Consider the following 12,010-nt stretch of genomic DNA (forward strand, 5'->3'; position numbering starts at 1 on the left):
GTATCTCTGGACATCTTGCATCTAGATGTGAGCTGATGCCACCCTCACACATCATGTGGATGATCTTGTTACTACAAACAGATTATGCTAGCAAAGGAAGATGCTTAAGTGAACTATCTTCCATGGTCATGTATGAAAACTGTACTTGAAACATCAAAGACCAAGCAGAGAAAAGTAGAAGCTGCAACTTCCACATGAGCCAGACTAATTCTGCTTTCTGAGGTGATCTTATCTTCAAACGAAATCACTATTCAAAGAAGTCGCTATTCGACACAGGCCTTGATAACCAATTTAGAACCAAAACATAACAACTTTCACTGTGGTCAAGCCATAGCCAGGATACTATCTTCCAATTTTTTTTTTGTTTGTTTGTTTTAACCTGAGCAATTTTTTGGTTTGTAACTATGAAGAACCCTCACACAGTCTGTTTATAAAATTGCATAAGACCCTGAGGAGGTATCAAGTGATTCTCTGACAGCTACACCAGACACAGAGACATGCTAAACTGATTTGCTGCACTCTCCTGAGGACCCTAACTAACAAGCAGTGCAACCTAGAACTGAAGGATGAAAGACATCCAGAGAGCTTATGCATAATTTTCAAAATATTTATCTTTTCAGATGTAATTCATTAAGTAAAAAAGATTATACAGGCAAGTTCTGCAATGTCTAAATGCTTGGAGTTCAAGTAATGCGACACAAACTAAGAACTTGTCATGATATAAGAAACAATACTGTGTGGGTCTTCATTCCTTTACAACATGCACAAGAGATCTATCCTGAGATTTGGCTACAAACTCTGACCTTCCAGAGTAAAGGACTTCCCTATGAACCTTCCTGGGGCTGCATGCAGAAATAGCCAAGGTAGAAGGTACCTTGGATATGGATGTTTGACAGGTTTGAACAATACTGTCAAGGATACAGCTGCAAACAATTTCAACAAGATTTAACAGAGATGTCCAAACTAAAGGTATTTGAATCCAGGAGACCAAACAGTGCAGGCACGCTTTCTTAACAACCATTGTTAAAGAGGAAATTTAAAAGCAAGGCACCAGGAAATGGAATCACTAGGTGCAAATCCAAAAGAAACCTGAGCTCAACCACTTTAGAAACTACTTATTTAGCTTAGGAGAACTACTGTATGCAAGCTATCCAGTGTAAATAAGCAGTTCTGTAAGCACTAGAAAAAGCAAACAAGGCTACTAAAGAAATTCAGCCCTGACAATAGAGCAGAAACTAAAACTAGATTTCCAAGTTACTAACTCGCAGAGGTCTGAAAAGTATGAGTAAAAGGGAAGAGACAGAGTGATACCATGGTCCTGCAGTTTCACTTCGTTAGAAAATCATTCTATAAAACTAAAATTAAAATATCTTACCTCCCTGCTCTTTCTCTATCAAGGTCTCAAATCACTAGAGAATGACTTGGCAAGAATATCTTGAAGTGAAACTTGAAGAAATCCCCACTGTGTTCCTCAGTAGGAGACAGCTCAAACAGTTAATTGTTCCAAACACAGGGTCTTCCCATCTTCCCCCTCCTCCTTTCCTCCAGAATAAAACAGAAAAAAAACCCACAGACAAGTAAGGTGGACTGTAAAGCCTCTTCAGACAATTTACAGGTGGGACTCTCTATAACTTGCCAGCCACAGGAAGTATAAAACACGACCTTGACAATTGCCACTGCTTCAGATAAAGGCAATACTTAATAATCCAAATAATCAGCTATTGAGACAGAGCATCACTTTTGGTCACAGAGTTAACAAAAACAAACCTAAAGAGTCCCCAGATCTCCCTCACTTTCATTTAAATGAATATAGGCACAAGATAAGTACCCAAAATCTGCCTCCAACAGAAGTTTTGAACTTGAGCCACAGAGTAAGACATAAGAAAGGATGTGCAAGTGTAAGAAGCATCATAGTCAGAGGCTCAAAGGCAGAGCTGCAGTCAGGAAATTGCAGCTCAGAACTACACAGCATTATGCATGCTAACTGAATACAAGCAAATACTATACTAAATAGAAATAATCACTTTTATTTTTAATAGTTTGGAGACAAATGGTAACAGGTGAAGATGTAAGTAAAGACAGTGATGACAGACCAATGGTCATGTAGGTAAGATGCAACTACAGCATTGCAGGTACTGACTTTTTAAATTCTGTGCACTTTTCTAAGAGTTTCTTAGATTCTGAAGTGGGTTAGGGTATTATACAATCACAGGATGGTTGAGGTTGGAAGGGATCTCTGGAGGTGATCTGGTTCAACCTCCCTTTGCTCAAGCAGGGCCATCTATAAGGCAGTTGCCCAAGACCACATCCAGATGGCTTCTGAATGCCTCCAAGGATGGAGACTACACAACCTTTCTGTGCAACCTGTCACCCTCAGAGTAAAAAAAATGTTTCCTGAAGTTCAGATGGAGCCTCCTGCATTCCAGTTTGTGACCACTGCCTTTGGTCCTGTCAGTGGGCACCACTGAAAATAGCCTGGCACCATCCTCTTTACAGTCTCAGGTGTTTATACACATTGATGAGATCCCCCTGAGCATTTTATTCTCCAAGGCTGAAAAGGTCTAGCTCCCTCAGACTCTCCTAGGATGAGAGATGTACCTTTCTCATCTTTGTGGCCCTTCATTGAGGTCTCTCCAGCATGACCTTCTCTCTTGTACTGAAGAATCCAGAATTGGGCACAGGACTCCAGGTGTGGTCTCACCAGTGCTGAGTACAATGGAGGGATCTATTCCCTCAGGCTGCTGGCAATACCTTGTTTAACGTAGCCCAGGACACCGTCAGCCTTCCTTGCAGCAAGGGGACGCTGCTGGCTCATGCTCAACTCGGTGTCCACCAGCACTTCTCAGACCCTTTTCTGACAAACTGCTTCCCAGCTTGGTGGTCCCCACCATATATTGATGCATTGAGTTGTTCCTCCTCAGGCCAGGACTTTGCCCTTGTTGAACTTCATGAGGCTCCCATCATCCCATTTCTCCAGTCTATTGAGGTCCCTCTGGGTGGCCGCAAGACCCTCTGGTGTATCAGCCGCTCCTGTCAGTTCGGTGTCATGAACAAACTTGATGAAGGCCCACCATCATTAATGAAGATGTTAAAGAGGACTAGACCAAGAATTGACCCCTGGAGCACACTGCTAGTTAGTGGTCTCCAAACAGACTTTGCACCATTGACCACTACCCTCTGGGCCTGGCCATTTGACCTTTTTTCAACCTAACTCTCCTTACACTGAGATGTGAGCTACAGAGAGTTCTCAAAGGCAGCTCACAGTTGAAACCTGATGCACTACAAAAGATTTTTTTTCTGGATTTAATAATTTATCAGAATTTGGATGCTAACAGAGTCAAGGACAACATACTATAAATAGCCACCTAACTTTCCTTACTGAACAAATTGATCTTACAGCAATAACAGCAAAGTGTGTAAGACGGTTACCCTTCCCTGCTGTCCTACCTGATCCAAAATAATGCTGAGACATGTAGCCTCTCCCCAGCTTCACTTGCACTCACACAGGAAAGCAGATGAGAACAACTTCAACTTAAAATTGACTCTGCAAAGAAAAAAAACCAACCAAAGACACCCCCCACTTCCAAACACGTACACTGAAACTGCTTATGTTGGTACAAGACTGTTTCTTGTGCTGGCAGTGTTGTCTTAATGTTTGTGGAACTATGACATGACCCAAGATGATGTCAAAACCCAACTACACAGAAAGTCTCAGAAATGACAAGCGAGACACATGTAGAAGAATCAATCATTTAAACTGTAGATAAACATTATTTAAACAGCATCTCTGAATAGTATGGATTCTCCAAAAGTGAAAAAATGAAATGGTGTTCCTTATACTGATGCTGATTTGGACTAGCACCATTTTATGATTGTAGTAAATGAAAAAGAAGAGCTGTAGTATGGAGCAAATTGCAACTTCCAGCTCATCGAAGACTTGTGTTCAATTTCTAACAAACAACTACACTAATGCATGAAAGCACAGTCCAACTTCAAAAGCTGAAGGCTGTCACAAACTAAGTGTCCCATAAGCCAATCACTCATTACAGACTAGAGAGACAGGCAGATACTCTAAATGGAAAACATTGTTTTGACTTTAAACTTCAGTTACTTGAAGAACAAACAAAACTTTTTAAAGTCAAGTTCTCCTCGCAATACCTTTCGACTGCCTTTAATAGCGTCAGCAGCCTGAAGAACAATGTTTTCAAAAACCTCATGGCACTGCCTGCCACACCCAATGACTTTTACATCACAACATCTGAGAAACATGCATTTAAAACTACAAGTTAATAGATCCATACTCCAACAATTGCAGCTTCACTACAGGTGAGCCACAAAGATCTCATTTTGGTATCAGCATGATTGGGGTGAACTTTTAGATGTCATGGATCTCACTTCATGGTCTTCACCTTGGTCAATTAACCCAACAGATGTTCAGGTGACTGGGTGAGATAGGCACTTGTCAACAGGAAGAACAAAACATTTTGAACAGTACGCTATTTTCTTCTTATCTGAATCACAATGGCACGCAGCTCGGCTGATGTAACAGATTGCTATCATATGTCATGGTTGCAAAAGTAGCTCATTCACCTTAGAAGATTAATAGGTTTTCATACAGGAAACAAGCTTAGTTTACACAGTCAGTCCTGTGTAACACTCCTGTGCACACAGCAGAATCACTTTCATGCTTTCTCTGAGCATGACAACGGTGTTAGCCTCGTAACATCAAAGCAAAGTACTACTTTTGGAGCATGATATGCACATATGATATGCTGGAATTGTATTTTAACCAGCAAGTTAGGTTAACATGATATAATCTGGGCACTGCACAATGTTTCTTAATCATACAGTTGTGACCTTTACATATTTTACTGCAGTCTAAACCAAAGAAAGTCCTACTGCTCAACCATTCAATCTCAGACGTTTTCACTTGCCTTTCCAGAACACCTCCCCCTGCCTACCCCTTTACGTTATGATTGATACCCTTCAGAATAGGAAATCATGTTCCTGAGGGACTGAATTTGAAGAAAGGAGTCACAAACATGACGAGATGAAGAATGCCAGCACAGAAGTAAGTTTTAAAGTGACTGTCAACATTAAGGGTGTGCGGTCCTTCAGGCTGCATACAAGTACAACACTTCTTCAGAAGTCTGATAATTATAACCAGATCTATTACAAAATGATTAGGAACACTGAAGTTGTTGGATGCTATGCACGCACAGGTTTTAGGTACTCATTCTCAAACACCTGGTTTGTATGCACAGCTCTGCACACAACTCCACTGGCAATTTGGTAATCAAGGACAATGCCCAATACTGTTATTTAATTGAAAACTCTCTCAGCTGAAACACTGCTGTGATACTTGCTGTCCTTCTAAGCATAAGACTTCATGATTTTTTTTACAAGTTTTTAGGATGCAAACAACTATGATTCGTTGAGAATCCCTTCAGATCAAATGCCACGCTACTCATATCTCTCCAAAGCCACTGTCCTTTACAAAGTTATTTTTAAGACCATCTTGGATCCAAACACTTACTACAAGAACACATGCACCACTATACAAAAATTAAACAAGATACTCTTGTCAAATCCAGCATGTCCCAGTCCTTGACTTCCTTACCTATTTCTCTTTCTTCTACGCTGTGCAGTATCCAACTTCAGCCCATACATTGTATTAATTCACATCCAAGCTGGATATGATTGGTACAATGTCAAACGCCTTATGCCAACGCACTTTGCAAATTAAAAGCATGCTTGAATATTTGGAAATCTCTTTGTTGCCTAACTCATTATACTTCAGTATGTGGGAGCCAGAGGTGTTATTATGATTTCAGCATATACAAGGAAAAAAAAAAAAAAAGAACCACCATCACCACAACCCACATAAAAATACCTCTTTGATTCCTTCCTTTAAAATAGGTGGACGCATCCTCTACACTAACGAAAAAGAGACAAAGTGAAAAGCAGATGGAGCAACTATGACTAAACTTCGGGTACAAACACAGTGCACACAGCAGGCATGTGCCCAGGCACACATCACAGCGCCTCTTGAGTGACTGTCACTTCAGTCTGTCCCCGGTCAGCTCCTGGTAACACAACTTGGAAAACTGGGAATCAAAGCAGCACAGCCACAAAGCAAACACATCCTAATTATTTCTTTGCCGCTGCCAGACTCCTACCTCTAGGATCTACCACCACCTTCCATCTACTCTGTTAAAATCTTCCCATGTATCCAGAACTTAAGGGAATATGTAAGTATCTATGGGAATAAATCTCTAAGGGAATAAGTAATATCCAAATACTTAAAAGTTTGCAACATACTCATACCACTTCACATACCTAATATGTTATTTTGCACATCTGTATCTTAAAATCATGCTCACAGCATGAGCATTTTCCAAGCTTATTTCCCATTCAGTGACAAATGTATTTTCAGTTGTCAAATCTATTTCACCCTAAAGTGTACCTAAGGATTATTATTATGGCACTAATTGAAAGTAAAAATTAAACATTTTAAATCTTTATGATGATAAACATCTCCCCAGAGGAAGTTTCTACCTTCCTATTTGGCTGATTACTGCACACAATTCACGAGTGACAAACAATACTCTGCAGTTTGCTGAAGCACTATGCAATGTAATCATGTAAATTACATTGTTCCAATGCACTATGAAAAGCTACAATTATGCTTCCAAGCTAAGATGTTACAGCATCTGACTTCTGAACACTTAACTGTGCAACCATTAAGTTATCTTTGCTAAAAGTATTTAATAATCCTATTGTCTGGATGGAGTCTATGGGAAGGCCAAGCTACTATGTGAAAAGTAAAATTAAAGATGTGTGATTATTCATGTACTTCTGGTTAGTGACTCAACACATCATTAGTCCCTTCTTGACCTTAACCCTATGAACTTCCCTGGACAAACAGTGTGTTGCAGCTGTATTCAGCCACATATATGCTTGATGGACTTAGTTCACCCATGCAATCTTTCACAAGGAGACGGATTCTAGGTGACCTGCCCTAAGTGTAAGCAAAAATTGTGATCTGCATTTGTCAGGTGTCAATTTCCATGAAACTAAAGACTTCAAGATCACTGTAACTGGCAAATTTGATTAAAATTGGCTAGGGAGTTAAAATTACTCGGGAAAGATGGGTGGAGCACATTCATAATCCTCCTTTCCTTAGGAGACCAAGCCAAAAATACACTTAACAGAAGTTAAGTTTCCAGAGACCAAATTCTAAAGATAAAAGACTGGACTTTTACACCATATTTCCAAGGCTAACTTCCAGGTTGAGATGTCACACAATAGGATACAGAGGTGATCCACAACACATTCTCTATCCTGGGCTACACAAATAAGATGTTGTAATTGATAAACGGTGCCCACCTTTGTGCTGTCTCCGAAGCTAACTTTATGAACAGCAATTTATGGTCAAATGTCTCAGACCGTCAAGACTTCAAAAAGACAAAACCACCTCACTCCCCAAATGCCGTATGGGCTCATCTTCACGCTTTCCTCGATTACACGCAGCAGCACTTCGAGACCTTACCCACGCGGGGCAGGAAGGCAGCCAACCCTCGCAACGGAACCAACTAAACTTCTCTGGAGTGAAAGCCCCCAGCGCGGCGCTGCTTGCACCTGAGGGGCTGCGAGCAGCCGCACCACAAAGGGCCGCCCACACTCTCCAGCAGCGTCCCCGCCGGGGGTCTGCACCGCCACGGCCTGTTCCGGCTCTGCAGACCCTACTCAAGCCGGGCCCGAGGCGCCGGCGGGCCGGGCCGGGCCGGGCCGAGCGCACCTGGGCACCCCGAGCTGCATGGGCAGACAAAGGGGCGCCGGCAGCTCCCACGGCGGTGCCGCTACCGGCGTCCCGGGGTGAAGAGGGCGCGGAGCAGCCTCCGGCCCAGCCCGATGCCACATCCTCCCCGCGACCGGTGGGCGAGGAGGCCCGAAGCAGCTCCCGGGGGTGGGAGGTGAGGGAGGGGTGGGAGGGTGCGCCGCCGTCGCCACGGTGACAGAGCCGAAGCCCCGCGGGGGGGGGTCTCCCCCGGCCAACCACCTCATCACGGCGCCGCGGAGAAAGGTGAGACGGGTCGCGGCCACCAGCAGCCCCGGCCCGCTCCCTCTCAGCCCCGGCATCGCCACCGCGCCTCGGCCGCTCCCTGGCCCGCCCCTCCTTCTCACCCTCCTCCCCCGCCCCCCACCTCCCGCTCACCAGGCTCCGCTCCGAGCGCAGGCAGCGGGCCCACCCCCGCGGCAGCGCCCGGCACTCACAGGGGCGCTGGGCGGGCTGAGCAGCGGCGGCCCCACCGCGGGGACCATCCTCCGAGCGGACACCCCGTGTCAGCGCTCTGCCGCTACCTCCGCTCCAATCCCCCCTCCCGCGCAGCCCACCCTGCTGCTGCACGCGCGGCCCTCAGCAGCCAATCCGAGCGCAAGAGTCGAGCCCTCGCGGCCAATCAGAAAGGCCGAGGCGGGGAAGGCGTCGCTCGCCGCAATCGGGCAGGGCGGGACCAACACGGGCCAATCGCCACCACGAACATCGGCGGCGCGGCCCAATTAAAGGCCAGACAGGTTGAGATTGGCGTGCGAACCGTCAACAAGTTGAGGTGGCCGAAACAGGAACTGCCAGAGACCGGCACTTCAGCCGACCAATGAGAAGAGCGGGAAGGGGAGCACGGAGGGGCGGAGGCGGGCGGGAACCCTTAAAGGGGTAGCGGCGGCGGCGGCGATGCTCCGTGCTGCGCCGTGCCGCGCCGTACCAAGCCCCGCTCTTGTCCGGCCGCTCAGCAGCCGCCTGCTCCGCCTCCCTTCCCCCTCGCTCCTTCCCACCGCGGCACCGCAGCCTGACTCGCCGGCATCCCTCGGAAGCACCGTGGCGGCCCCGGGGCGGCTTCACCCGCCTCAAGCGACCGCGGAGCTCAGCGGGAACCGGCGGGTAAAAAGTAACCGCGTCCAGGTGACGTGGCTGCGTTGAGGTGTGAAACGCGCCTCTCCTGCGGGAAGAGCGGCGCGACGGAGGCGGCGCTTGGAGTGAGGAAAAGTCCCCGAAGCGCCTGGCGGTAAAAGCTGAAAGGTCGAGTTCAGCATCCTGGGGGCCGGAGAACGGTCCAGGAGGAGCTGGCCTCCGTTTTGGCGGGAGAGAGCTCGTCGATAGTAACATTTAGACGCTGCAATGCTGCGCTGGCTTCGTTGCAAGCAAAGCTGTGGAACGGGAGGGAGATTTTTAAGCGGGCACCTCGATAACGGTCTTACAAATCGTAACTAGCAGGGAGCTGCATCTATTAAGAGCCCAACTTTGGTGACCGCTATTTCTTCACTGTTATGGACTCATTAATAGAATCGGTTGTTCCGATACAACCTTTACAACACCCTGTGCTTATTTAATTCCGGGGAATAAAGACACTTCATCCATCTTCTTCGTGAATTCAATCAGAGCTTAAGAAAAGTGCTGTTTCCTCTGCTAAATTTGGGACTGAATCATTAACAATTCCCTCCTACCTCAGTTTGTGCTATCTGCAAATACCCAATTCAATTACTAGTCATCATAAAGTAGCCCTTAAATTTCCAGTCTCAGCCGTTTCCTTCCACAGATATCCCGTAAGTTATTTTATTGAACTCTTTTTCAAATCTCGTTTATTAGTAGAACTTCTGTTTTACATGCACTTTGTACCTCTGACCATCTGTAGGTGATAGTGGAGTTGAAAAGCCTCTTCTTTGACAACTCAAAAAGGCAGAGTTGCACTGTTCAAGCTTTGTGGAAAATGTAGGTGCCTTTATCCCAAGAAGTATCTTGCGTCCATATACCCTCATAAGATAATACAGAGCAAAGATAAGGTTCTTAAAGCAGTGTCCAAAACACTTTTTGCTGCTGAAGTGAGTCATGGTAGCAAGCAGATGTAAAAACACCCAAAACTTTTCCTTTTGAATTACTGCTACTTGCAAAAATCATTCTGCAGCTGACATTAGTGTAAGACCCATGTGCCAGCTGTGAATAAATTGAAGGCCTAGTTTCTACAGAGAAAATTTGAGGTTTCTGTAAACAGCAGCTTCTCAGTGTAAAGTACAAATGTGAATGCACTCTTTTTTCATTTTGGTTTTTGTATTTTTTTTTAGTTCTGATGTGACACAACCAAACTCGAGGACCAATGAAATCTGAAATACCTGTGGCTCCAGCAGTTTATTTTAATACAGAGTTCCCTCCTTTGCCTCTGTATTTTAAAAGGTATTGTGCTTCCTTAGGGAAGATTTTCACTGAAAAGACATCTTCTCTGTCCAAAGCAGCAAAACCAAGTTTACCTTCTGCCACCCTATTGTGCCCTGCAGGGTTTGAGCTTGTAAACGTTCAAATTACCCATACAGCATAAAGACAGCAGTAGCAAAAAAAACAGCAGCAGGCAGAAATTCACTAAAAATCATATATATAGCAGGAAATTGTTGAATATCAGTAGCCTGCTAATGAATATAGACTAGCAATTATATAGTGAGATAGCACAAAAAGAAAGCCTCAACAATTGTTGCACCAAGTTAAGAGAACTGACTTGACATTGAGTAGATGAGATGATTTGCTGTTATTGCAACAGTTGAGGAAGAATTTTTGCAGTTTTATTTTAAAATAAACAGTCTTAACTGAGAACTTGAGTGCTTTGGGTTTTTTTTAATGAAGACACAAAATTTGTCTGTAGCGCAGGTTTGGATTCACTAATCCAGTGAACAGTAGCAGCCTGAGTCTGTGGCGATACAGCAGCCAACAGCAAGGCCATCAGAAGACAGGTCTGTCCATCTTTCTCATCTGCCCAGAGAACTTGAGCTGATGTTGCAATGCCTCCAGGCAAAATAGTAGTACAATGGAATACTTTTGTAGTATGAAAGCACTTTGAAAAAAAGGCAGGTAAAACCAGAGGGATGGAGGAACTTTTCCATCATCTGGTTTAACTGATTCCTCTTCAGGTGCAAGAGAAAAGGATATGTGAGGCAACAGCCAGTGACAGTTGTGACCCATACAAAGCATCTGAATTAGGTTGAATAGATTGGGAGAATCTCTATGGGGAGAAAAAGAAACACTGCCAGAAACAGGTTACAACTCTCATCTGACAGACAGGTTTGATAGATATTAAAAAAAACTTCACAGAACAGCTTTTGGAGAGGGATCTTAAGTACTTTAAAAGGTACAACAGGATCAGAGTATCCTCACAGGGACAGAGAACTGATTAAAAGACAGAAGTTATGTGGCACAGAATAAAAGATTGGCCTTCCTACTAGTGGGAGATCAGCAGTGGAGTCAAAGGTTCATGCTGAGGTCTATACTCCTCAGTACAATTCTAGGAAAGGAAGTAGAGCGAGGTGGAAGTTTGCTGGAGGTTAGTCAAGGTAACAGGAATGAGGAATGATAAGTGAGGCTTCTACTATGGAGTCAGCAGGCACTGTAACAGCCAATTGGCTCCAGCACAGGTAAAGGGTGATGTACACACTGGGGAAAAAACAATCCCAGTTTTTCACGTGAAGTGAATGACTTGCCACTCCTGGCACTCTAAACTGTTCCTTAAGTAGTCATCTCAGTAACAAAAAGCAAACTGTTTTAACTAGGAGATACAGTGCAACCTAAGTCATTATAAGGACCCCATAAACACCCAGCTTTTGAATACAGTAAGGGGAATGGAACTGCCTGTACATCCAGAACAGCTTTAGGAAAGGGCGACACAAACTATCAGGGGTATCTGCTCTTTTCCCTGAAACGAGTAACCAAATTGTCTCAAACTGCACAGGCTGTTAAGAGAGGCTGACTAGGATGAGGGTGGAGAAGGAAAGAAAGGTGAGAGAGATCATGAAAAGCTGAGTGGTTTGGAGAACAATTGCAACAGTTTTAAGTAGAGCAAAAATTTTCCAGCTCCTGCAGATGCTGGTGAGGCCAGAGTGATGAAGGTGGCAGCTGGGCCTTCGAGGTGCTCCAGCAGGTCAAGGAAGACAGCTAGTAACAGCACCTCAGGGCCACAGTCAAATTTCAGAG

At 44.7% G+C, this 12,010-nt stretch overlaps 1 protein-coding gene across 2 annotated transcripts in view; it reads right to left on the bottom strand.

Annotated features, from left to right (window-relative positions):
- The window catches only part of USF3 (upstream transcription factor family member 3), a 28,732-nt gene extending 20,358 nt beyond the window's left edge, over positions 1-8,374 (bottom strand). Inside the window, exon 1 of one of the 2 annotated variants that reach the window (XM_062005505.1) lies at positions 8,278-8,374. In XM_062005505.1, coding sequence (XP_061861489.1) covers positions 8,278-8,325 — 48 coding nt within the window. In that variant the 5' untranslated portion in view covers positions 8,326-8,374. Of the gene's footprint in view, positions 1-8,218 lie in introns of both variants that reach the window. The other variant, XM_062005522.1, reaches the window with a different exon arrangement.
- Positions 8,375-12,010: the final 3,636 nt, after the last annotated feature.

Source organism: Colius striatus, chromosome 1 (assembly GCF_028858725.1).
Source record: "Colius striatus isolate bColStr4 chromosome 1, bColStr4.1.hap1, whole genome shotgun sequence".
Lineage (NCBI taxonomy): Eukaryota > Metazoa > Chordata > Aves > Coliiformes > Coliidae > Colius > Colius striatus.